The 27,341-nt window shown below is 37.8% G+C and overlaps 1 protein-coding gene across 1 annotated transcript in view; it reads right to left on the reverse strand.

The window, feature by feature from the left end:
• Positions 1-203: 203 nt before the first annotated feature.
• MXRA5 (matrix remodeling associated 5) overlaps positions 204-27,341 on the reverse strand; it is a 34,353-nt gene continuing 7,215 nt past the window's right edge. Inside the window, exons 3-7 of the mRNA XM_036745979.1 lie at positions 22,292-22,421; positions 21,683-22,073; positions 13,200-18,338; positions 7,460-8,360; positions 204-2,233 (exon numbers count right to left, since the gene is read on the reverse strand). Coding sequence (XP_036601874.1) covers positions 325-2,233; positions 7,460-8,360; positions 13,200-18,338; positions 21,683-22,073; positions 22,292-22,421 — 8,470 coding nt within the window. The 3' untranslated portion in view covers positions 204-324. The remainder of the gene's footprint in view (positions 2,234-7,459; positions 8,361-13,199; positions 18,339-21,682; positions 22,074-22,291; positions 22,422-27,341) is intronic.

Genomic DNA, 27,341 nt, shown 5'->3' on the forward strand with positions numbered 1-27,341 from the left:
GGGGGCAGCTTTGCTTTAAACAGTAACATGTAGCTGACGTCTTGGGTACCATGAAATATCACACGAAACCACGTATATCCTGTAAACATGAAAGGAAATCCCCCAAAGGTGCTGGCTCCCCATTAAAGTGTCTACATTACTTCCTTTGGCAAGAAGGAAAAGGGTCCAAGTCATCCTGTGAAATCAACAGGGCATTTGTCCACCATGACAATGTTTTATTAACAATATTCCCTTTTTCAGCCCTAGCTTCTTTTCTAAATGACACTTTACTTTCTGTGCTTGTTTTTGCAGTTTCTTGGGAGTCCATCAATGTAGAAAGGTATGTTAGAACACATGAATGTAAGTTGTTTTAGAGTCACTGCCTAATATGTTTTTCGCAGTGCACTTGTAAAAGCCTGCATCTCTTTGTGTGGAGTGATGGATAATTAAAGAGCCCTGAGGGTGAAGTAATTTATTCCCATAGAGGCGGGACTGAGCTCCTGCTGTCAGATGTGATTTGTCTGGTAGCTCCCACATTATTTCAGCTTTGGGAATCCCAATAGCCATGCAGTTCATTTTCACCGTGTTCCCTGGCCGAGTGTAAATGACAGGTGTTGGCTCACTAGTGATTCGGGGAGGGTATGCTATTACAATGACAGGAACACTCATAACAGATGAGCCATATTCTGTCTCGACTTTGCACAGATAGGTTCCTCTGTCAAACACAGAAGCCTCATGTACAGTCAGTGAGCCATTCTCTAAAAGGGAGACGCGTCCGACTACTTGGGGGCCTTCTAAAACCATGCCACTGGGCAGTGTCCAAGACACTTGAGCTTTCTGGCTTCCTTGAGTGATGCAGTGAAGTTGCAAGGTCTCACCATTGATGATGCTCACCAGTTTTGGGTATTGATTACTAATTTCTGGCTTCAGCCCAACTTTCAAAGACACCAGTCTCTCAGTGTAACCAGCTTTGTTCCTAGCCACACAACGATAAGCTCCAGCATCAGCAGCAGAAAGACTGCTGATGTGCAACATGCCATCCTTTTTGTGGTAAAATCTCTGTAAGTGTTTCCCACTCTGTAGTTCTGTCCCATTTGGAAGAATCCAAACAATGTTTGGTTCAGGGCTCCCCTCAGCTGAGCAGTTGAGGTTGATGGTATGGCCTGCCATGGCTGTAATCTTTTCACTGACTGGGTTCCGGAAAACAGGTTTCTCCAAGGGATCCATTACAGTGAGCTGTACAATCAGCTTGGCTTCTCCCCCCTCGTTGCGTCCAATACACACCAGCTGCACTGAGTCTGTCTTTCTCAGGCTCCTAATATCCAGTGTGCCATTGCGATGGACAGTGATGCGGTTTCCATAGTAGGGAGCTGGAAGGATCACACCCTCTGGAAAAGCCCACAAGACCCGTGGTGCCGGGATGCCTTCTGCTTTGCAGTCAATGAGCTTTCGGCTCTCTCTTGCAGCTATTTCTCTAACAGTTGTTATGGCATTGGGGTGGCCATTGATTGTGGGGGACTGGACATTAACGTGGATCCAGACAATTTTCCTGTCCTCCCCAGCACTGTTCCTCACCACACAGGTATAGTTCCCACTATCAGATCGCTGTGCTTTTTGAATAAGAAGGGTGCCATCCCTAAACACTTGGTATTTATCAGAAGAGATTGGAATTAATCTGTTGGTTGGAGAAAGCCATGTCACCTTTGGAGTAGGTTCTCCTTTAGCTTCACAGGCCACTGTAACAACATCTCCATAAGGAACGTGGATAATGGAATAGGTTTTGTTGTGGATTGCTGCGGGCTCAGCAACCACTTTGACATGAACTTTCATTTCATCTTTCCCAATCTGGTTTTCAGCAAAGCAGGTATAGTCTCCTTCCTCTCTCATTCCCACTTCATTGAAGTAGAGCGTTCCATTATTAAAAACAACATATCTCTTTGTCCTTCCACCACTGTCATCTGACTGCATAAAAGTATTGACCATACTACCATCAGGAAGGCTCCAGGAAATCTCAGGGTTGGGAAGGCCCGTAGCAACACAGTCAACCTTGAGGTCCCCACCATAGATGACTTTGTGGTCATTCTCCTTTTTGTGTTCTATCTTAGCAGGTTTCATCATCACATTCACCTTCAGAACAACATAATCATCACCGATTTTATTCCGAGCAACACACAGATAGTCCCCTGCATCTTTATCTGTGACCGAATGCACTAGCAGAGTGCCATTTCCAAACACCTTGATTCTGGTATCAAAGCTAAATAGGAAAGAAAAGAAACAAGATGTAAGTGTCTTGATCATACATCCTGACTTCTGTTCACCAGAACAAAAAGGAAACATGTGCTCCTAGAGAAATATCCATGCATCAGCTGCTACTGGGAAATGTCAAATGGGTTTTGTAGCCTTAAGGGAATTGTATCCAAATGCTAAAATGATTTACTGGACAAGAGACCTCCATGGTCTGTTCTGAACTTAAGCTGACCCAATCATTGCTTCAAGAATTTGAGATTTAATCAGATATTAGCCTTGCTAGTACAAGTGCTTCTTTGGCACATGACTCATTTGAGCATTAATATGAAAAGAAATGCCACAGTCAAGGAGAAATTGAATCTAAATTAACCTCAAGGAAACTGAAGTTTATTTTTCTTACTTCTAAAGGAAAAGATTATTTTTTCATTATTTTCACTCAAGATGGCTGTGTTTTTTATATATCTCATAATACTAAAAACAGCATGGCAGCAGCTGCAATCTTAATCGTATAAAAATACTCCTGCACAGAATCTTGTGGCTAAAGTAGGTTTCCTCAGCACCTGGCAAAAAGGGAAGCTTCCATAGGCGACCGTAACTAGAGCTAGCTGACACTTGCCAACTAAAACCTTAGCTCTGGCATTAGCTTGTCTTCAACTTGGAAAGACAGAAGGTGACCATGTGCCACATTTCCTCTAGGTAAAATTTATAAAAATGGATTTCAATTAAAGGCATGTCATCACTGTGATCATCACTGGAAAAAATTTAGCATAGTTCTTATAAATATCAACACGTAGCTGACTAATTCTGAACTATTTTTGACATTCAACATTCTACAAAATCTAAGGCAGAATATTTAGTGAAAATTTAACTTCAGAAGTATCCAGATTAAGAATCAACCAACCAACAAGTATTTATTAAACATCTACTGTATTCCACACAGAGAATTACCAAACTAGAATCTTATGATTGAAAGAGACCTCAGGGAATCGTCTGGTTAATGGTACCTGAATAGGCAGTCCCCTTTTACAGCTTCTTAGGAAAGTGGTCACCCTGCTTCCAAATGGAAAATTGCAGTGAAAGGACCACCACTGCCACTTTGGGAAAGTTGTAACTAATGAGAAATTTGCCCCACTGTTATTTCTACTCATTGCCCCCAGCTCTCCCTAACCAAAAAATGCTAATCTTACAACCACTCAATACCCCTTCAAATACTTTCCTGTTCCCCAATGTCTTCTCTCCTCCAGCTATAGCTTAGTAAATATTTTAAAAGTGTCTGATTCAGAGGACTGAAAATGCTGAATAGGCATTTATAACCATGAGAAAGCATACGAATATTAAAGTAGAATTTCAAAATAATAGTTTCTTTTCATAGTGATTTACTACAAATGTACCATTAAACATCAATACAAGCAAATATGCTTAATTTGTAACAATCTACACTCAAAAAGAATGAATGTCACCACTAACATGTTTACTAGTTCTGGAATCAGAGATCCTGAGTTCACATTCTACCTCTGACACACATGAATCTTTGGGCAAGTCACTAAGCCTCTGAGATTCAAATTTCTTGTCTGTATAATGCGAGAGTGAAGGTTCATTCCAACTCTGAAACTAATATCCTATAACTTTTCATTCCCATCAAAATTCTTTACCTACTAGTTTCATTTCATCCTTCCTTATATGAATGTATGTGATTGTTTTATGCAATTGTAATTTCTATATACTTGGATCTCCTATTTCTATTTTTATTCACATTGTTTTATTTCATAAAACACTTCCATATTTATTTATATGCCTCATATTTATAACTATTAAATACATTCTGGTATCCCATAATATCATGAAGGTTCTGAGTACTTTGCAGTGGAAATCAACATTAAGAGCCTTACAAGGCTGGAGAGCCTTTAATTATACAGAATAGCAAGTGATTGTATGGTAGTCTGGAGAGAATACAGAATAGCAAGGGATTGTATGGTGGTCTGTTGTCCAAAGACAAGCCTAGTTAAATGGGGAAAGAATGATCCTAAAAGTATAACCCTCAGGTGATGAATGGTTTGGGCCATATTGTCTTATAAAAGATATAGATCATTTTGGGATCTGTATCAGTGACATTGTCAATATTGACAAAATCACAGATATTTTGAAGTGCTGAAATATAATCATAGTACTTAGAATGCCCTCAGAAATTTTATTCTAAACATATTTTAAAGAATGTCATTCACATCTTCAATGAGAGATAGTATGGCATCCTGAAGAGAGATCTGGACCTGGGGCTTGGAAGACTTGGGTTCAAGTTCTGTCTCTAATAATTACAGGTCATGTGACCTTAGGAAAGCAACTAAAACTCTCAAGAAACTTTTTAAGACTAAACTTTTCAGAGAAAATGCTTATCTGCATTGGTAGAAGGAGTTAACTCATGGGGAATTCCCTATTCCAGGAATGGGAAACCTACAACCTCCAGGCCACATGTGACCCTCTAGGTCCTCAGGTGTGGCCCTCTGATTGAATCTAATCTTCACAGAACAAATTGTTTTATTGAGGGGATTTGTTCTGTGAAGTTTGGATTGAAATTACAGGTCTAGTCCCAGTTCCAAACTTGATATCTAAAGTTTTTTTTTTCCTTTCTTTTTATTATATCATTGTTCTAAAATGAGAACAAGATTCTACATGGGACTGAATTCAAACTACTGTCATCGATTATAGAAACAACTTTTTGCCCATCTTGTTTAAATAAATTTGTTCTGCTTAGCATTATATTAATGAAACTGGTTAGATGAAGGTACAGTTTAGTGGGGAAATCAATCGATTAACTAATATTTGCCAAATATAAGCTGTGTGCCAGGGACCATGCTGAGCATAAGAGATAAAATGACAAAAAATGAAGCAATCCTTGCTTTCAAGACTTGGGAAAATTAGGAATTTTCAAGGAAATGAATTTAGACATACATCTTACAACAACTTTCTTAGAAATTCCAAATAGATGATAGACAAGCATAAAAATAAAGCATTATAAAAATGGAAAGAAAATTATCTAATTTCAACTGTTAGGGGGAAATTTTTTTCTTTTAAATAAGCAAATTGAATAATTAGAAAGAGAAATATGGATGACTATATTATTTTTTGAATAAAAATAGAACTAGGAGATCTGAATAGATAGAAACTACAACTGTATAAAACAGTCACATACATACACACATATGCATAACGTGTATTAAGGAAAAGTGAATTGAAACTAATGGACAAAGAATTTTAATTGGAATGAAAAGTTACAGGATCTTAGTTTTAGGGCTGGAATGTACCTTCATGTACTCATTATACAGACAAGAAATTTGAATCTTAGAGGTATAGTGACTTGCCCAAGGATTCATGTGTGTCAGAGGTGGAATTTGAACTCAGGACCTCTGATCCCAGAATCAATGTACTTGTTATTGGTGACATTCATTCTTTTTGAATGTAAACTATCGCAAACTAAGTGTAATTGCTTGTGTTGATACTTAATGGTACATCTGTAATAAATCATGATAGAAAGAAACTATTATTTTTGGAAAAAAGGAAGCTCTAGCTTAGAAAATGTTTTGAAAGTGCTTTTGAATCAGAAATGATGGAAAGAAATGAAATGACAAATAGGCACAATAAGCCAGGGATATTATTAATCTTCAAGATATATTCAGCCACAGTGAAAATCATACACCTTAGGCCTACTACAGTTGGAAAAGATAATCACACATAACCACAAAAAAGCATATGAACGTTAAAAGATAATTTTTTTAAAAAAAGAGTTCAGTTATGTGTTAAAGTGTACTGCATGGTCTCACATTTTCCTGTTGGAGTGCCAATTAATTGCAACAAAGTCAACTCAGTAACTGTGATGCTATCTTCTTTAAAAATCTACCAAGTAGTAGTACATATATTCAGCTAGAACATTTTTGGGGGGTAGAGTAGATTTATATGGATTGCAGGCTGAAATTCTAAATGGACTGGATATTATAGATATACAAATGTTTAAAGGATATTAGAACATGGTGTCAGGATATGTCTTCTTCATGGAAAATGACCAAGAGAGGTTAAACACAGTAGAAAGATATTCCACAAGTAAGCTGGTACTCTGAAACCTTGCCATTTTATATACATATGTGTGTGTGTGTGTGTGTGTGTGTGTGTGTGTGTGTTTCCTAGGTGATGATCCCTGGACCCTAGTGGAAGGGTGGTGAAGTACCTTAGTGCAAGCCAGATTATACAACAAAATGGCTCACACAAACCATACTTCTCCATGGGGGTGGAGGTAAGAGGGTGGGGCTGGATGTATTTGCTGCAATTAGTATTTACTTAGCATTTGCTATGTTACTATGTTCAAGGTCTATTCTAGGTAAGTGAGAGCACTGCTTTTACTGTGTGACATTTTGGAGGAAAAGCAGTGGTATAACCATAGACTTTTTTTTAACTTTTGAATACTCTAACATCCTGTTTATTTTTGTCTAAATACCACAAAGTTCCATGCTTCTTTCTTGTCATTTAGCAAAAATATCTATGTGAAAATGAAAAAAAGCTTCCAGTAAGGTTGATACGAATAATGCTTGTAAGGCATTTCATTTTAAATTGAATTTCACATTATCTCCTATTTCAGTGATAAAGGGAAAATTGATGAACAAATTTTAAAAAAAGTTTCTAATCATTCTTTTAAAAAAAGAGAATATTTTCCCCAAAAACATTTTTAGTATAAATAATATGTACCATATATGTTGGGTCAGAGGACAATGAACGAGATTTATTTGCAGAGAATGTCTGTGATCTTTATCCATATCCACATAGTTATCTTAAGGGGTAATTAAACTCAATAATCATAATAGCTAGCATATATGTAGTGCTTTAAGGTTTACAATGCTCTTTGTAAATATTATCCTTATTTTATCCTCACAACAATCCTGGGAGGGAGGTGTTATTATACACCTTGTTTTGCAGATGAAGAAAGAGAAGCAAAGAGAAGTCGAATAACCTGCCGAGGATTAGATAACTAATAAGTATCTGAGTCCAAATTTGAACTCATCTCCTGACTCCAGGCCCAGTGCTCTATCCACTGTGCCACCTAATAAACCCTAATATTTCCTTTTTAGAGGGGTACTGCCAATGCATCTGGAAAGAAAAATCTCCATAAAACTATGTGTATCCTTCACGAGAGGGATAATTAGACTGTCATTTGCATAGAATTAAGTGACAAACTGGATCTCTCACTTACCTGAAAAGTGAATCAATCATCCTCTTAGATGGCAGTCGCCAGAGGATCCTTGGCCATGGATCCCCTGAAGCAGTGCAGTTCAGGCGCAGGGTGCCGCCATAAGTGATATCTGTCTTGTGAGGGGAGCTCCCGGTGATCTTGGCATTGGCAGAAGTCTTCTGCACATTGAGATGAACTGTTCTCCTGGCTGACCCAACCATATTAGCTGCCACACATTCATAGTTTCCACTGTCTTTGGGAGAGATGTTGCGGATGTAAAGTGTCCCATTTGGGAAGACAAACAAATTCCCATTGATGAATTGGGAAGGACGGATTTGAGTGCCATCAAAAATTACCCAGCGAATACTAGGGAGAGGAGCTGCTTTGGCAGTGCAGTGGATATGTATACTGAGCCCAGGAGGCAGTGAGATGTTTTCCTGCCTCTCTTGGTGAATGATGGGAGGTAGAGCTACAACATGTAGGCGGATAGCCAGGCTATCTGCCCCAGCAGCATTACTTGCTATGCACTTGTAAACTCCTCTGTCTGAAAAGGTAGCATCTTTAATGGTTAGGGTACGGTTCTCGTGAAGCATAATTCTGGCCTCAGCAGTTGAAACACTCCTCCATACTTTTCTATCTGGAAAAATCCAAGAAATTTGTGGAGGTGGTGTTCCTTTGGCCAGGCATTCCATTGCAATTGTGTCTCCCAGGTAAACTGTGACATCTTGATAGTGGGAAGCTATTATTTGGGGCTGCTGAGCTGTCACCGATAACGTGACAATCATTTTGTCTACACCATGAAGGTTCTTTGCAGTGCACATGTACTGACCACGATCTTGGAGCTGGACATTCCTAATAATGAATGTACCATTTTTCAGTACTTCAAACCGTTGTGTCCTTGTGTTGGGTGTCATAAGAGCTCCTGGGAGGGTTATTTTTAAAAGGAAAAAAAGAAAAATAAAAGAAGACAATTAACAAGGCATAAAAAGATTTCCTTTAAAATAAGTACCAATTATTATTGCCCAATCTATCTCATTCTTCCCATGATAACAGCATATTTATGCAGTGCTTTGGGTTTACAAAAAATTTCCTCACAAAACTGCCTGAGATAAATAGTAAAATTATTACCCTCACTTTAATAAATGAGTAAACTGGGTCTCAGAGAATTTGCCCACAATCATGTAGCTAGTAAAGCAATTAACTGATTAATAGATTAAAAATAATAAGTTTTGTTGCATTTATTTTATTAATTTATTAATAAATTGATTTATTGATAAATAATAATTAATAATAAATAGACTAATTTATTTGCCTACAATCACGTAGCTAGTAAAACACTTAGTAGTGACATGGAACTAAGGGGCAGACCTAGTTGTGCCTTGCTAGTTGGAGTTAGCACTAGGATCCAGATCTTTTGACTAGGCTCTGTTGCATCTCAGTTCAGGAGGGTTGAAGCAAAGTGGCCTCCCCAGATCCAGAGCATTGGATTTAAAGTCAGGGGATCTTGGGCCAAATCCCACCCTTACTCCAGATGTTCAGTACCCCCATATGAGTCACCTCCCCTGGCTTTCTTTTCATTTGGAAACTGATGAAAACACTTCTTGCATTATCTACCTCATGAGGCAAAATGAGGCAGGGCAAGAGAGGGCTTGCAGTGCTGGAGCCAGCTCTTACTGGCTCTTGCAAGCCAACTATTAAATTTCTAATTTTCTAAATTTAAAATGTGAGCATTTATACCTCAGAAATTAGTAAATTCTATATATTAGGGTTGAAATGGTTATTTTGATTGTCAAGATCAGGGATGAGTAATTTAGGATGAGAGAACCAAATCCAACTGCTTCCTGTTTTTGTACAGCCTGTGAGCTAAGAATTTTTCTTTTTACACTTTGAAACACGATAAAACATTACTTTAACATTACAAAAAAAATTGTTAGTTTGTAGGCCATACAAAAACAAGTTAGAATAGGATTTTGGCATCCAAGTCGTAGTTATGACTCCTGGTCTAGACTTAAAAAAGTAATGGTGAAAATGCTGATAACATGAATTAAACTCACAAGTGTGTCATAAGTATATTTCATTTTCAGAGTGCTGGTTGTCAAATATTCAGTGGCATACCCTTGGTTTGACTTGATTTATAAGGTCCCTGATAGTTTCATAATCTATGATCTTATGTAGAAGAGAGAAAATCCTAGTGCCAGACCATCTATTATCCCTTTGCATTTATTTTCTTCTCTTTGAATTAGGAGATATGCCTTGGCTCAAGCCAAAGATACTTATGATAAATAGCAGATTTTGGCACAGACAACAGTCACAGAGCATCCTTACATCAGAAACGTGTTATTTTATCAATGTTGGAAGCAGATTTTTAACTCATCTATAATTTAGAAGATAAGACAGAGAGAGATACCTGAGGTGCAGAGAGGTTAAAGTCACTTGTTCATCATCACACAGCTAGTGTCTGAGACCAAATTTGAATCCTGATCTTCTTCCTAACTCCAAGTTCATTATGCTATCCAGTATGACATCTTACTTCCCTAAAGTAAAAATGGCTCTATACAGTTGTTCTATCAGTTCTAGAGCAATACCCACTTACCACTCTATAAGCCCAGATTTATTAAAGTTGCATGGCCACCACCCATCCCTCTTCATGAAAAATATCATCTTTTCTCATTTTTGAGACTACAGATTAGCACACTGGAGGAGCAGAGAAATTTCCCTTGACTCATATGTGTATATACATGCATGTATGTGTATGAGAATGGTAGGGATGAAAGGGTAATGGTGAAAAATTATTCTCACTGGAAATCCATGTTGAGCATGATGATGTTGGGTTAAAGGCACTCAATCATATCTCCTTTTCCCTACAGCAAAATGATGTATAATTAGGTTCTCCACTGATCAAAAGCTCCTGGGGTAGCTGAAAACCTCTCTGTTTCAGTGTACAGAGCTAGTCCAATAAGAGGAACTTAGAAGAAGACAAATGAAAGGAAGAACATTTTAATAATTAATTTCATCTAATAATGGATTCAATGGAGTTAAAATATGGACTCTGACATTACTAGCTGCGTAACTTTGGGCAAGTCCCTTAAAACTGTTTGGCTCAACTCCTCATCTGTAAAATGAACTGGAAAAGGAAATGACAAACCACTTTGGTACCTCTGCCAAGAAATCCCCAAAATGGGGTCATGAAAAGTTGGACACAACTGAAACAACTGAAAACCTGTGTGTATGCATGTGTGTGTATATAAATAACACATGCATACATACCTACATGTATACATAAATGTATGTATGTGTATACATATGTATATATGTTTGTGTATACCTACACACATTGCTGTGAAAATAGAACTAAATCTTTTATCCAATGTAAAATATGAAATGATCAAGGCTTAGCCTCTATAATTCAATTGAATTGAGGAACAATTCAAACAATCATTAATATTCACTCCTCAAAAGATTTTCCCCCAAAACCTTCTCTCATAAAACCCTCCCACTTTCCCTCCCCTCTCCTTGTTCTCTCAGACAATGACCTCACATTTCACTTTACAGACAAAATAATGCCCTTCTACACTGCCTCCCTCTTTAATGCTTCTCTTCATCTCAAAACCTCTTATATTATCCCTTCTTCTCTCCACCTTTCCCTAATGTATGATTATGAGTTGGCCCTTTTCCTTGCCAAGGCCAATCTTTCTTCATGTCCACTTGATCTAATCACTTTCCAATCTTCTATAGCAGATTGGGGCTTTAATCATTCTCCCTTTTTCACTAATTTTTAACCTGTCTCTATCTACTTGTTCCTTTTGTAGTAGCTCCAAATATTCCTTAAAAACAAAAACTTCTCTAGATTCCTCAATCATTTAAACCTAGCATAATCTATCTTCTCCCACTTTAGCTACATGGGGAGGGGGCGGGGCAACTATTTACACCTGTTGCCTCCACCTCTCCATTCACTTACTGAATGACACTTTGCAGTCTGGCTTTTGACCTCATCATTTGACTAACACTGATCTTTCCAATGTTGTTAATGATGTCTTTTTTTAGTCCTCATTCTTCTTGACATATCTCCTACATTTTGCACTGTTGACACTCTCTCCTATAGGAACTCTCTCTTCTCTATACTACTTGATCCTGATTTTCCTCCTTCCTAAATTCTCAGTTTCCTTTGCTTCACAACCTGGTTCCAAATCTATCTTTCCAGCCTTTTTGAAAATTACTTCCTTCTCTGACTCTGTGATCTAGCCAAACAAATCTCTCTGTTCCTCACATAGGACACCACATCTTATGTATCATACCTTTGCCTTAGCTATTCCTCATGCAATAGTATGCACTCCCTACTTGCCTCTGATTTATAGAATCCCTATCTTTCTTCAAGATTGGCTCAAGAACCAGCACCTACATGAAGCCTTCTCTGATCCCCTCAACTGCTAATGTTCTTCCTCCTCAACAACCTTGTTTGTACTAATTTGTATGTATTTATATTCATTCTTTATATATTTTCATGTATGCACTTGTCTCTTCTCTTAAAATGTAAGATCCTTAAAAGTAGGATTCATTACATTCATTATATAAGTATCCCCAGTGCATAGCACATAGTAGGCACTTAAATACTTCATGTTTGATTGAATCATAGAATGGATGAGGTCTTTCTCACTTTCAAAAGGGGTAATGCTCCCCCAATGATAAAATATTTATTAGTTTCAGTAGTCATGCTCTGATTGTGTATCACTGAATAACTCCACTGCAAACACTTATGGGTTCTGGAATAAAAAACTGAGATTTAAATTTGAAACTATTTTCTTTACATGGCCAATAAGGAAGGATAAAGAGAGCTCTCCATGTCATGGGGTGCTTTTCCCAAGGATCAATATTTCATTAGCTAGGTATCTTATCTACTGAACCAGATTACAATTAATCTATACCTAGGTAGATATTTCTCATCTATTTCTATGGCTGAAAAAAAAGTTAATCACATGGTGGCCTACCTTTCACATATAGTTAGGCTGATTCTTAATTGAAAGAAATGCAGCTTATTACTGAACTTGTCCTCATAAATAGAATAGTAGCACGTAGCTAGAGCCAACAGTCCTAGTGTGTGTGCATGTGTGTGTGTACGTGTGTGTGTGTGTACACATGTGTGCATGTGTGTGATATGAAATGTAACAGTCCTGGCTTTTGAATCAATTGTCTTGGGCTTAAGTCCTGATTCTGGTTTTTACTGTGTGAGCTTGAGCAAGTCACTTAAACTTCTGAGGCCTCAGTTTCCTTGACTGTGAAATTAGGAAGAGATTGAAAAAGGTGGCCTCTATGGTTCCTTTTCTGGTCTAATCCTAAGAGTCTTACTTCTGCATGTCCTAGGAGAACTAAGAGTCATTTCCACATTGCAATGGCACATAGGGGTAAGACTTTAGCAGAAGAAATTTCACAACACTAATTAGAAAGAGAGACATCCTATCTGGAATAGTTCTAGCATTTTGCAATTGTTTGTCCAAAGTATTCTTGGTAAACCATGTCTTTTCCAGAGCTACACTAATTTTATTCTCCTTTTTAGAGCTTATGAATTGCCAGTGATATTCTTTCTGAGTCCTCAGACTCATGAGATGCCTAGAAAGTGAGTTATCTGATCTTTCCAACCTAGCCTAACCATCTTTTTCTGAACAAACCTGGGTATTTTTATTTTACAGGATCCTCTCTAATCAGCTCCCCCTTGGGCTTCATCCACCATTAGAGCTGGTTGAATTGAAATACTTAAATATCTTACCTGTAGAAACCTTTGTCCAAGTAACAAAAGGCTTTGGCTCTCCAGTTGCATCACACGGAAGGACAACATCTGTTTCAGCAATGATGGATAAGGTGTGAGGGGACTTGGTAATAATGTGGGGCTTCCCTCCAAGTGCCCAGAAACTAGGAGCAGGAGGTCCTCCACTGAATGTGATTTTAGAATTACTATGATGGACATTTCTGTAGGAATGAATGGTAGATGCTGTATGAGGAATGGTCCTCCTAGTAGGAAACACTGGAGGAGTATTTCTTAAATTAATCAAAGGTGGTGACCTAGTACTAGGACCATGGAATATTGAAGGTGCTCCAGCAATACCTATGACATTGTGGATGGTACTCTGTGTTGTAATCTGGCTGTATGACCCTGGTGTTATTTGTTTCTCTCTTGTACTCACGGAGACAGGCAGAGCTGTTGCTGGTGGTTTAGGAGTGACTCCTACTTGTGTGAATGTAGGAGTCCTATTAAACAGAAAAGGAAATCTTCCATTTGCTGTGTAGGGAATTCTAGGACTTGGCATCTTTGTAGCTGAGACTTTTTGTTCAGGAATGTAATTATTTCCAAACACTTTGGGGTTGGTATTAAACTGGTTGGTCCCTGGGTGACCAGATCTGTTAGGAATGATTGGATTGGGCCTTGGCAATGGGATGGTCGTTGTGGTCATAGTTACTGTTGTCATTTCAGGGAGTTTTTTTTCTGGACTATTCTGCATAGGGTATGATGTTATCTCTGGTTTGTTAGTAAAAGAAAGAGATGGCTGGAAAGTTAGAAAATGTTTAGATGAGCCTTGTGTTGGTACATGTGATGGCCTTACAGTCACTCTTGGCAGCTCATGCTTTTCAGGCACTATGGCAGGTCGCTGGTGGAAGACAGGCATCCTCCCCGGATGATAGGGAGGATCCGAACCCTGGAGTAAGCGATTGTTGGAACTACTGCCCTGTATTTCCTTGAACTGCTCCTGTTTGGAAGGCAAATTAATTCTATTTTGGTTAAAATTGGGTGTGGGAAATTCATTAGGACTGAAAATTAACTTTGCTTTCTGATCTTCTATTTCAGAGATTTTGCTTTCTGGGGCCCCTACGTGATTAAATATGATGTTTTCTTTGGACTCCATCGGTATTTGGGTGGGTGTACTAGAAGTTCTTGAAAAATGTAATGATGGTATTGTTGTAGATTCTGTAAAAGGTACTAAGGCAATTGGAGATGGCATCTGTTCCGCTGGAGACGGAGATGGTGGAATAATGGATATCACCTCCTTAGATGGTTTAGGTGTGACAACATATTTGTCTAATCTTATGGAATGGGTAACAGCTGATGCGGTCTTCTTAGGATCTTGTCCAACAGGACTTTCTTTGGCAGTGATTTCTATTTCACCTGAAGGATATACTTTTTTCTTGCTTGAGGGAACAGAGGAGGTATATTTTTCTTCTTGTTGAGATGGGACAGGGACTTCAGTTGGTGATACAAATTTGGAAGGAAAATCTGACCTTTGCGATTCTTTGAAAACTGATGAATCTTTACTAGTTTCCTGAGAGCTAGTTACAGGAACCCCTGGATGTATTACTGGGGAAAGTGTGGTTTGAACCATTGTTTTAGGTACCCAGCTTGATGTACTTGAAGACTCCAAACCAAGGGATGCTTTTTGAAATTTTGTAACCTCTGAGTGAACTGAATCAGACGGAGACACCACACCAGGGAGTGATTCACTGGGGGCCACAGTTCTGGTTTCATAGTCATTGAGATCTGTGACTCCATAATCACTTTCAATTTCTTCATGGTCTGAATCCACATCAGACAAATTCTTATATATGTATGAAGTTGTTTCTTGTACTGGATGGTGGGATAAATGTATTTCTGTGGTAAAAGGAGTTGTAGTCACATACCCTTTTGGTCTTTTCTCATGTGAGGCCTCAGTTGTCAAAGGAGCAGTAGCAAGAAGGCCTGTGGTTTGCAAAGTGGCTGTCACAGGTATAGTGAGTTTATTTGTAGGATAATTGGTTGTTTCTGTTTCAGTATCAAAAGAAGCTACTGTGGTAGTTATGGCCTGATTTAATTTTGGTCTCTTGGAAAATTTTCTACGTGATACTCCCTTTGTAGCTGTCTCTACATATTTTTTCCTTTCTAACTGTTTTGGAAGAGTAGTTTGGTTTTCAACCCAAGGAGCAGAAACAAGTGAAATATCTGCTTTGTCTGCAATATTTGGTTCAGTTACAAAAATTCTTGGACTAAACGATGTCTCTGCTGGAGAGAAAGTAGTTGGCAGAGCTGGCTTTTTCCGATGAAGTTTGTGGGGTCTTAATCTCTTTCTCCCATTAGGCCTTCTCCGGGGATGATGTTGTGTTATCAATGAACTAGTGGGAATGTTCTTTGTATAGGCAGTTGTAATGGCTGCTGTTGTTGTAAGCTTTTCATTAGTAGTAACAGATGTCATCTGCTCAGGCTCCGTAAGGGGAATAACAGTACTCACCACGTTATATGAGAGTTCAGATAATGCTGTTGTGGATACAGCATCTTGTCTAGGCCTCTCAGAAATTCTGTTGCTCATAGGCACTTTTCCCAATTTTTCTGCTTCTTGAGTGGTCTCATATTTTTTATTAGTATGCTGGTGAACTGAGGAGTTGTCATGAATGTCTGCCCTATTGTCAATTTTTTGAGCTTTCTTGGTTTTTACCTGTGGATGTTGATGTGTTGGGATATTGTGGTCCCCAGAAAGTAGATCTTCAAATTGCAAGGCTGGAGGATCTAAATCCTTTGAGTCATTCTTTGGGACATCAACATCATTGACACCAGCTGGGTGAAGTGGAATGAACTGAATGGATGGAGGATCTTTGCCATGGCCTTTGTTGACCTGCGAATCTGTTTTCAAGCCTGGGTAAAGGTATGTCACGGTCTCAGACTCTGCCAAGATAATGGTATCCAATGGCAGCTCATCCTGATTTGATACAGAACCTGCTGTGAAATCAGTATTATCTATTGTAGACCAACTTTCTGTTATTTCCTCATTGGTTGGGTCCTCAGAAAAAGTATTCAGATGTGGTACAAAAGAAATTGACTTAGAAGGTAAAAAGGTTGTTGTCGGTTCAATCCATGTAGAGGGAGTTTCTGCAACATATGGAGGTTTAGGAGTTCCCAGAGCCCCATAGGTTATTGCTTCTTCCACATGAGTCTGTGTTATTTCTGGTTCAGCAGGAAGTGTCCTGGAATCACTCCGCTCAGTACTTGCTGAAGAAATTGTGACTGAAACTAGTTCATCTTCATTGAAGAGAAATTCAGATGCTGAGGACTCTTCAGTATTAGGTGTTATCTGCACAGCATGTTTCAAGGGGGGGCTGCTAATAGGAGGTGGAACAGTGGCTTTCTGTCTCACAGATGAAGCCACTGTGGTTTTAATGATAGAATCAGTATGAGGCACTGCTGTACTCTTGGGAAGATTTTTTCCACGTACCTTGGCCAAAATGTCTGCCCAGTGCTGCGGATTAATCTGTTTGTTTGCCATGTTTATTCTCCTTCGGGATTCAAACACTCTCCGGCCTTCTGCAACATTACTCTCTGGGGCTCTTTCTAAATCTTTCCAATGTTTCATTTTCCTCCTGCCTTTTTTATTTTTTTTATTCTGTGTCCTAGAGACAGCATCACTCCTTGGCTTACTAGATACTTCTTGGTCTTTTGGAGTAAGCATTCTCCTGGCAGCATAATCTGTCTCTTCCATACCTGAACCCCCTTCATCCTCTATTATATTGTCTCTTATTTTGGAAGCAGTCTTAGAACCTAGGCGCTTTCTTAGTTGGCCTCTTTTTGATGATTTGTTTCCTCCTTTCTTATTCACTGTCACCTTAACAATAAAATGGTCCACTCCTTGTTGATTGATAGCTATACATTTATAGTAGCCACTGTCACTGCTTTGGCCACTAGGGATGAATAAAGTTCCATTTTCTAACATATAGGCATGTGTTGAGTTAGATAATCCATTCAATATCTGTTTATTTGGCAGGAGCCAGCTAAGTTCAGCATCTGGTATTGCTAGAGCATTACAGGGCAATGTGACTGATTCCTCAGGATTTTTTTCAATGGTTGTTATGTGTCTTTTGGTGGGCTGGATGACAGAAGGTTGCACAGAAACTCTGTATATCATTCTGTCCATTTCATCCCTCACTTGAGCAACGCATTGGTACAAACCAGAGTCAGAACGACCCACAGATTTTATGATGAGCTGACCACTGCTAAGGACAGAAAACCTGCTGTCTTGATCATTAAATGGAGCCTTCAACATGGAGCCATCGGGAAGCATCCATAGAAGAACTGGGCTTTCTGAGGCTTTCACATTGCAGCTCAACTGACAGACAGACCCTTCAACCACAGTTTGAGCTGTTTTCACTTTTTCGCCCTGTTCAATCATTACCCAGGTTTTGGTCTTCTGCTGCCTCAGGTCTTTGATTGGGATTATTTGTGAAAACTGGGTATACAATGATAGTAGTACTTTTTTGGCAGTACTCTGGAGCCGATTTAGTTGAATATCTATAGATGGTTGCATCACCCATGATGGTTCAGCAAGAATCTGGGCTTTCACCCCTGTGTAGTAGAGGGCATCATCATTTGTATCTTGCCTGTACTGGTAACTGACTTTGGGGTCTTTGCTGAGCATGATCTCCCGTTGTAAGGTTACTGGAACCTCACTATAATAAGCTATCAATTTCCACAGTTTCTCATAATTTTCTCGATTCATTGGGCATTGTAATTCCAAGGCAATGGTAGCATTAATATCAATTTCCTGGGGATCACTTTGGTTTAGTTGAATTTTTGAAACATCTGTGGGCTTCTTGATTTCACAAGCCAAGTTCACAGTATTTCCATGCTCATCAGTCATATTTAAAGTGATGTTCCAGGGAGAGAATTGAACCTCTTCCAGAGAGAATGAGCTTTCCTCCTCCTCCTCCTCTTCACCCTCCTCCTCATCGTTGCTGCTACTGAAGTTCTGTTTGAGAGGAGACTGTATGATGGGCTTAGTACAAAGAATGTCTTTCAAATTGTGAATCTCCTGCTTGTTCAGCTGCTTGGGGCTGGAACATGTGGAACACAGCTGGCCGCCTTCATATGCTTTGTCCTTTTTACATTTCAAAATCCCTAAAATTAAGCAATTGAATCAATTTAATGAACTGAATAATGATGACCAATTTAATGCACAAAGAATGGTAATTCACATAGCTGGTCCAGTAAGAATAATAATTCACATTTAAATACAAAATTTTGCAAATCATGTTCTGCATTACCACCCGGTGAGTCAGGTAGTAAAAATATTCATATCTCTATTTTAGAGGCTGAGGGAAATGAATCTCTAAGTGACTACCTATGAGCATATGGGTAGTGAGTGTCTAAAGTGGGATTCTGAACAATGATCTCCCAATTTCAAGTCCAGCTAACGATCTACTATCCAGATAATTATTCATTATGCCACAATGCCTCTAAGTCTTTCAATATTTGAACCATCTTAATATTAATGGCTACACACAGTTTAAAATAAATGTGTGGTATGTTGGAAAGTGTTGCACAGGGCACGCATAAGAATTGTATACATTGAGAAGGCATAAATGGGAATGTACATTGATGCAATCATGGATCCAATGAAGGATTAAAGAAATAGGTTAAGAACTGAACTGAGATAAGATTACGTAGATTGGACTAGACAACATTTAAAGTCACTTCCATCTGTAAAATTCCTTCACTTCCTTTATGATTTCCGATTTGACTGTCTACGGAAAAGATGATGATCTATGGAAAGGCTATTTATGGAAAAGTAAAACAGATAATTGAAAAACATGGATAATCCAAAACAAAATTTTGTTAATATTCCAACCTCTGCCTTCACTAAACCTGAAACAGAAGAGTCACAAAACTGACAATAGGCATTTTCTTATTTTCCTTTCAACTTTACAGAATAAAATAATAAATGCTAGTGAACAATGAAGAGTCTAAAAGATAAGTGGCCCAGGTGATAAGGGAGAGATCTGAAGCCATAGCATAATCTCCAAGTGAAATGATTATTACTGCTGAATTATAGTTAAGAATGTATATTTTGATGACTCAGCTACAAGGAAACACTTATTAGGGCAGTTAGGCAATTACAACTGATCTTATAGACTAATAATTATTGTCAATTAACTTCAACAAGCATTTATTAAATGCTTAATATATGCAAGGCACTACGACAGGCACTGTGGACAGAAAAACAAAAATAAAATACTCCTATCTTCTGTGTGTGTGTGTGTGTGTGTGTGTGTGTGTGTGTAGTTCAGTACCAGTTGGGAAATTAAGAAAGTTAAAGTTTTCCCTCTAGGAAAAATTAAGTTAGAACAAACACTGACAACCAATAACTAAAGCAAAAGTTTAGTGGCTGTTGCAAGGGATAGTATTTTATCCATAACATATTTATATAGCTAGTTAGTGGTATCACTAAGGTCTACTATATTTCCAAATAGAGTATAGCAATGCTTATTTAAACAAGTAGAAGGAAGAATATTCATTAATCAAAAATAGATAACAAAGCTAACAAGTCAATACAATTAGTATGGAATCAATATTTTGTGCTTAGATAAAAAAAAATTGTAAAGTGTGAAGGAATAGAATATTTTTTCATCATATGTAAATGGCCATATTATGTATGTATGTATGTAGATTGTAAATATATGAATTAGGAAATAATAAGTACATTAACAAAACTTAGATATTGGGGAGGGGCAGACAATTCATGATCATTTGGATAGTTTAAACCCTGAACCTTCTTTATTTAGAAAGGTGGAGGTTTAAAGAAAAAAACTACCTAGCCAATAAAAGGAATGCATTAAGATGTCTCTAACAAAAAGGGTTGAGTCAGATGACTCTGGGATCCTTACCAGTCAATTATCTGTGATTCTAAGATCAGCTAGTTATGCACTCAATTTCTGTAGGGAAGTAAGTGCATGCTGGAACATGAGATCAAGGTAGCTGCACAAATTATTGCCATCTGATAAAGCCATTAAAATAATGCTTAATTCAAAGGAGAAGATCTCAGTGTGAAATATGCCAGATTTAACTTTTTTTTCCTTTCTTTTAGCAAGAGTTATCCTTCATCTTAAATAATCTGGAAATATACATATGCTCTAGCTTGGCAAAATTTTCTTCAACTTTTCTTTAACTTTCTTAGTCTTCCATGCTACCTTCTGCCTGTCATAACATTTGCTGTACATTTCTTCCTAAGTAGAATCCCATGTAATTTTCTAGAATGTAAGCATCTTTGATAGATGTCATCTCAGCATCTTCTGAGCTTTTGAGAGCATTATTATTTGGCAGTCAAATATCAAATTAAAATCATAAAATTGAAAAATTAGAAGGCATTTTAGTTAGAACTCCCACTCATTATGGGACAAACATGCTTTGTGATAGGAAGCCACTGTTTTGGGAATCAGTCCAATTGATTGTTTTTTTTGGGGGGGGAAATGAAAAATCCTAATTTATATTCCCTAAATTCAACTACTTTCCATTCATTTCTCAGTCCCCTCCAATTGGAACCTTTCACCTATTTCTTGAAATGCCAGGCTCTCATAAAGTAAGTGTTTTCTTCATCTTCCCCAGACCAACAAAATAAGCCCAGCCCTTCTTCTTGTAACATTTTCTTCGTACCTCTCTTATGTCCTTATCATGTATTATTTTATATCCAAGTTTTGAGCTTCCACAGAAGCTAGTATGTTCCCATTCATCAGAGGTCTTTAATCAAACGTATGTCGCAATAACTTTTTTTTTCAGGTTTGAGTTGGACTAGACACGTAAGCCTCTTCCAAATCTGAAATTCTGAGTTTTGGTGACTCTGCAAAGATATCATGTTCCTCTATTAGGTTGCTCAATGGCATAGCAGCCATGGTTTGATAAATACTTTTTAAAAGTCTGTGCCTAGTAAAGTGATTTGCATAGTAGATAAACTTAATAAAATAAATAAAATAAACTTAATAAATACTAATTGATTTGGTTTTATATTTTTTGATGGCAACTCTTCAAAGTTTTGATGATGTCAATGCTATCCCTCCTACTTTCTCATCTCTCATCTCCAAACATTGCCACTTCCTTCTACTACTCCTCAGATAACACAATTTTCAGATCATTCTTTATCCCAGCCACACGCCTCTGAATTCAGTCTAGTTTATGTATTGTGTAATATGTATTGCCCAAAACTGACAATGGTCCAAATTTCCATATATGGAATCAAAGTTGCATTTTTAAGAGGTGTGTATGTGTGTGTGTGTGTGTGTGTGTGTATTTGCTTCACTCAAGTATGGATAGGTAATCTCAGCTTCTGTGTATAGAGCTTGAATTTCTTTTGTAGATGGCTAGACAGCATAATTTGAATGCTGTAATATCTTACCAGCAGGTAGAGCATAGCCCTGCATACAGTAGGCACTTAATAAATGTCTGTTGGCTAAATTATATTGAAGTCTTACCTTTAGATCTTGCATCCCATTCAAGGAGCCATTTTAACCCACAGTCACAAGACCATGGATTTCCATGGAGATAAAGATTTTCCAGAAGCGGCATGTTTGAGAGCATTCCAACTGGCAGAGTTCTGATGACATTTTCAGATAAGTAAAGGTGCCTTATTGTAGATAGTCTAAAATAATCCAGAAAGGCAAATGTGGAAAATGTGCTAGGATGAAGCTGATGAAGCAAGTTGCCTTCTAAATGGAGTAACCTCAAGGAAGTTAAACCATTAAAGGCTTGTGGATGGATGAATTCAATCTTATTGTGGTCAATGTGTAGTCTCATTAAACTTGAAAGACCCTGGAGGGTTTGTGCTGTTATGACTCTCAACTTATTATAGCTGAACTTGAAGACCTACAATGATAGGAAAGAATATTATTGTTCATGTTTAAATACCACAGAAAAGAACAGGGAGCAAGAACAAAGAATGGTGAAATAATTATATTGTACTTCCTCTTTAAATGTCAAGAAATGACCGTTTTATTGATCATTAAAGAAAGCTACTTTTTTCAGTCCTTGTTAATGGATTACGTAGGCTGTAATTAGTGATGTTCATAAATTCCAAGTTTTACCTGAAGAGAGATTAGATCTTTTAAAGCTCCATTAGGTATGCTTGGGATGTCATTGCCATGAATCATGAGCAGCTCCAGTTTGGTAAGGCCTGCAAATGAGTTTTCTGATATGGACTGTATGCTATTAAACCTAGAGAATAAAGAAGCAGTACATTGTTAGAATGCATACATGTAACATCCACCAGTCTGCTTGCCCAGGTGCAAGTTAACAAGCTGGGAATTTTAAAGTTATATTGCCTCAGATCCTAAAAAATACCAGTCTATCTTTGTTCCAATGAAATACAGGGTCTAAAAGCTAAATGAAGCATTCTTTATGAGGCTACATTCAATTGAAGGCCAGTCACTGGAATTTTTACGTTAACATTTACCATTTCAATTAAGCAGTCACTGTTCTTTGTTGTTGTTTTATTTTTAAATAAAAAAGCAATAAACGAGACGTAAAATTTTGATTGTTACTGATTCATGCGTTTCCTCATTAAAATGCTTCTCAGAAGTGGCAGTAATGGATGGCATCTGAACAATTATGTTTGGGAAAAAGACTGACAAGGGAGGCCATCAGAAGCACCATGGTGCTTTCATGTAGTAGTATAGTCAGCAGAAATAGAGGTTAAGGAAGCAGCCCTGGTAAATCTCATTTCATGATGCTTCACTGGATGCCCTGATTAAAGTTCATGGTCATTGGTACCTACAAAGATTCAGAATCTACAAACATATTTACCAGCAATATTTTTCTTAGGCTAGAAAACCCAAATCATTGCTTATTCTCAATTCTGAAAACTTTAAAAATTCAATCACTAAGACTCAGTTTTGAAATGAATGGGGGCAGAGATTGGGAACAATGTATATCAACATGAGGGAAGACAATGCCAAACTATTTTGCTTCAATAGAATCTATTTTGAAAACATTACTGACTTCCTTTAAGTCAACAGACCAAAACGTTCCTGATTTTACTTCATGGAGCCATTTGGCTAAGAAGGGACAAGTAGTAACAGTCTAAATGTTGAGACTCTAGGAAAACGTGTGTGCCTGTGTGTGTGTATTTTGCATGTGTGTCTCTAAAGAGAAAGGAGGAGGAAGGTGGCAGGGAGGAAAAGAAGGGGGTAGAGGAGTGAGGGGGAAGCTAGACGCTAAGTTACTTAAGGCTTTGTTTACAACTTGCTCCATATTCCTGTAAACAGATGTGTTTAGTGCTAGACTATTAATCATTAATAGGTAGGCCAAGGGTCAAGCGCACATAGTATTTCTCCTTATAGCCAACTTTAGAAAGAACCTTCTAACTATAAAATTATGAGCACAGGAAACATAATCCCCAGTGGCAAAGCCATTCCCTGCCATAATTTCAATGACTTCAGAGGACCACTTTAATGTTCACATTACATAATACCATCTTACCAAAAGAAAAAAGAAGATGGCATTATTATATAAATGGACAAGGTCTTCAAACATTCCTTTCTTACTTATTTCAACCTAAAACTGTTCTCTAACAAAAGCAGGAACAGACAAAACAATACATACAATAAATATGAATATATATGTGTGTATCTTATACACACACACACATACAAACACACACACAGAGGATATATGTATGTGCATGTATATTCAAGCCTCCATTTTAGCCATGTTTCACACAGTGAACTTGAATGTCCTGCATTCACTAAGTTCTCTATTCCCATTATGAGCTTCTATCGAGTTTTCCTGAATGTCATGCAGATAGAAAGAATTGGTTCAGCAAGAACTAAGTCCATGCCAGTTAAGTATTATATTTATAGACTCATTGAATGTTGGAGATTGAAGGCACTTTAAAAATCTTCCAGTCTAATTCCCACAGTTTTCAGCTTAGGCAATTGAAGTCTAATTAGAACATATAGTTCTAGAGCATAGAACATAGAACTATAGAACATGGAACATAGTCAGTAGTAGAACCAGAATCATAGGATCAAAGATTTAGAGTTGAAAGAGATCTTAGTGGCCATTGAGTCCAACCCCTTCATTTTACAGTTGAAAGAACTGAGGCACAGAGTGGTTAAGTGACTTGCCCCGGATCACAAGCAAGTATCTGAGGCAGGCTTGAACCCAGATCTTCCTGACACCAAGTCTAAGGCTTGGTCTCCTGACTGTTAGACTAATAGGCTGGGACTGAAAGTAGTCAGGCAAGTATAGTGGCAAGTTGGCAGAATCAGATGCACCTATAGAAAATCGCTGCCATATGGGTGGGAACATTTTGCAGAGTATATAATAGGGAAGCCAACAGCAAAGGATTGCTGAGGCTAACAGAAAGGCTAATCTTGCTCACTGAGCTCCAAGTTGAATCTGAGTGAGCGGAGCATTGAAGGAGACAGTGAGGCAAGTTCCTTCAATGAAGTCAGAAGTCAGGATAATGTATATACAAGTGTTTACCACATTCTTAGAAGTCTGGGTTTCTCCATCTTAATATGAATGTTTTCTGAACATCTCTGGTGGTCTCATTTAACTCAGACACATAGGGTATAAATATTTGTACCTGATTCCCTTGAAAGAGTAGTTGCCAGGTATGATATCCCAGGTTATTTCTATATGAGATTACAGAAGCAGAGATCCTGGATTTCTACCCCTCCTCCACAGAATTATGCCTTTAATACACAAGCATTATGACACTCAACTATTTTCTGCCTACTGAACATCTCTTCCCGGTTAGGTTATGGTTTCAGTGGAGCCTTAGGGTCTGACTTTCAGTTTTATATTATTTTCAGTTTACTGCTCATAAAGATATACTTTATCCTGGTAGAAAGAGTAGTAAGCATTTTGGGGGGCTCTAGATCCATGATTTTACTGGTGAAGGGAGATGTTTACAAGGAAACTCCTCTTCGCCATTCAGAGAGGCAACTTTTCTATAACGTATAAATTTAGGGAATGCCTAGAGCCATTGTGAAGTCAAATGCCTGTATATGGATGAGGTGGGATCTGAGTTTAGGCTGTTGTGTTTCAAAGGCCAGCTCTATGTTCACCACACCATGCCGCCTCTCAAGCTTTATTTAAATATCACCTACTTGGTGAATTCAAATCCATAGATTCCTAATATTTATGTTCGAGGGACCTTGTGTTACGGATCTGTTCTGAAATTTCAATGAAACATGCAGGAAATCAATGAACTATCAGTTTGTATGAAACTTAACATCATGAAGCTCAAGCAAGACAGTTCGTCAATCTGTACCAATAAGAAGCCAAGCTCCCTCCTTCCCCTCCAAAAATGTCACCTTCTAAATTATGTTTTTGCATTGGAAACCCTGTACCAGGAATGGGAAACCTGTGGCCTCAAGGCCACATGTGACCTTCTAGGACATTGGGTGCAGCCTTTTGACTGAGTCCAAGTTTTACAGAACAAATCCTTTTATTAAGGGGATATGTTCTGTGAAGTTTGGATTCAGTCAAAGGGCCACTCTTGAGGACTTATACGATTCCTATAGGTTGAAGAATAACCAGACTTGACAACTACAACATCTTGTTCTAAAACCTATGGTCATGATTCTATAACATAATTCACAACTGAAATGAGAGAGCCAGATTACCCCATAAAATATTTTTCTTGGACTATTATTTTTTTACTAAGCTAAGTAAACTCAAGCAGATCGAATATAACATTGTATAATAGAAAAATAGCACACTGGATTTGAAGTCAGAGGAGGTGGGTTCATATCTTGGTTCTGCCACTAACTACCTTTGCCACTTGAATAAATCATTTAACCCCTCCAGGCCTTAGTTTCCTTATCTCTAAAGTGAAGAAGTTGGTTTCAATAGTCTCCAAATTCTGTGTCACATCTAACATCTATGACTATCTATGATCATATCAGCAGGATCATGGGTTACAGGTAAGTTTCTTTTCTAGATGATATCATAGGTGTGTATGATTTTTCTTTGGAACCAAGGCCTTTCTATGGCAAATAAGGAAAAAATGTGATAAAAGAAGGCAGAGAATTATAAACAAGATCGATGATTAATGGACATATGGAAACAGAAAGAATGACAAAGTTAGAAATAAAAGGCAAGGAGATCCTTGGGAGGGAGGAAGTACAGAGTGGTTACTTAGGGCTGATGCAATTGTCACCATTTACTAGCCATTTGACCCATGGCAAGTCACTTAATATCTTAGATACTGTTCATTGTTGTTGCTGTTGTCCAGTTGTTTTGGTCTTGTCTGACACTTTGTTGTCCCATTTGGGACTTTTTTGGCAAAAATACTGGAATTGTTTGCCATTTCCTTCTCCAGGTCACTTTTTTTTAAAAAATAAATAAGGAAACTGAGGCAAACAGTCTTAAGTGACTTGCCAAAAGATCACAAAGCTACTAAGTTTTGAGGGTAGATTTGAACTCAGGTCTTCCTGACTCCAGGTCCCATGCTCTACTCACTGAACCACTTGGATAATGTTTACTCTCCTCATCTGTAAAACCATAGTGTTAGAATAAATGCTTTCCATATCCCTTCTGCTTCAGACATTTTAAGTTCCTATAAGGTGTTATGCAGAAAGATACTTATTGCTTTTAAAAAAATTATACACCTTATAAATAATTAGTCAGATTTAGAAATATTAAGGAACCTGAATAAGTACTTGTGGAAACAGCTTATTACCTTATTGTGCCCATTAAACTCTTTTTCCCTTTTCTTCCTAATAGACAAAATCATTCTTGTCATTATAAACTTCAGAAGAGCAGAGGATATATCTGAGACTATATATGTATTTATATGAGGATGAGTTATATAGGAATTAAAATAAAAAGGATTTTCTTTTTTTGGGGGGGGGAGGAACTAGGTCAGTGATTTCATACATATAAGAAGTCTCAATGATGAAACTTTCTCTACCGATTCAGATTGGCATCTGCTCTTCCAGAGTTGCCTAGAAGAACTGAGAGGTTAATTGACTTTCCCCAAGGTCACATTGGTAGCATGTATCAGAGCAAGAATTACACACAAATATTCATGATTCCAAGACAATTCTCTAACCATTCAACCACATCTGCCGTTGAGATGATCATTTTAATAAACTTTATTTATCAATAATTTATATTACTACA

This window comes from Trichosurus vulpecula, chromosome 2 (genome assembly GCF_011100635.1).
Source record: "Trichosurus vulpecula isolate mTriVul1 chromosome 2, mTriVul1.pri, whole genome shotgun sequence".
In the NCBI taxonomy this organism is placed as follows: Eukaryota; Metazoa; Chordata; class Mammalia; order Diprotodontia; family Phalangeridae; genus Trichosurus; species Trichosurus vulpecula.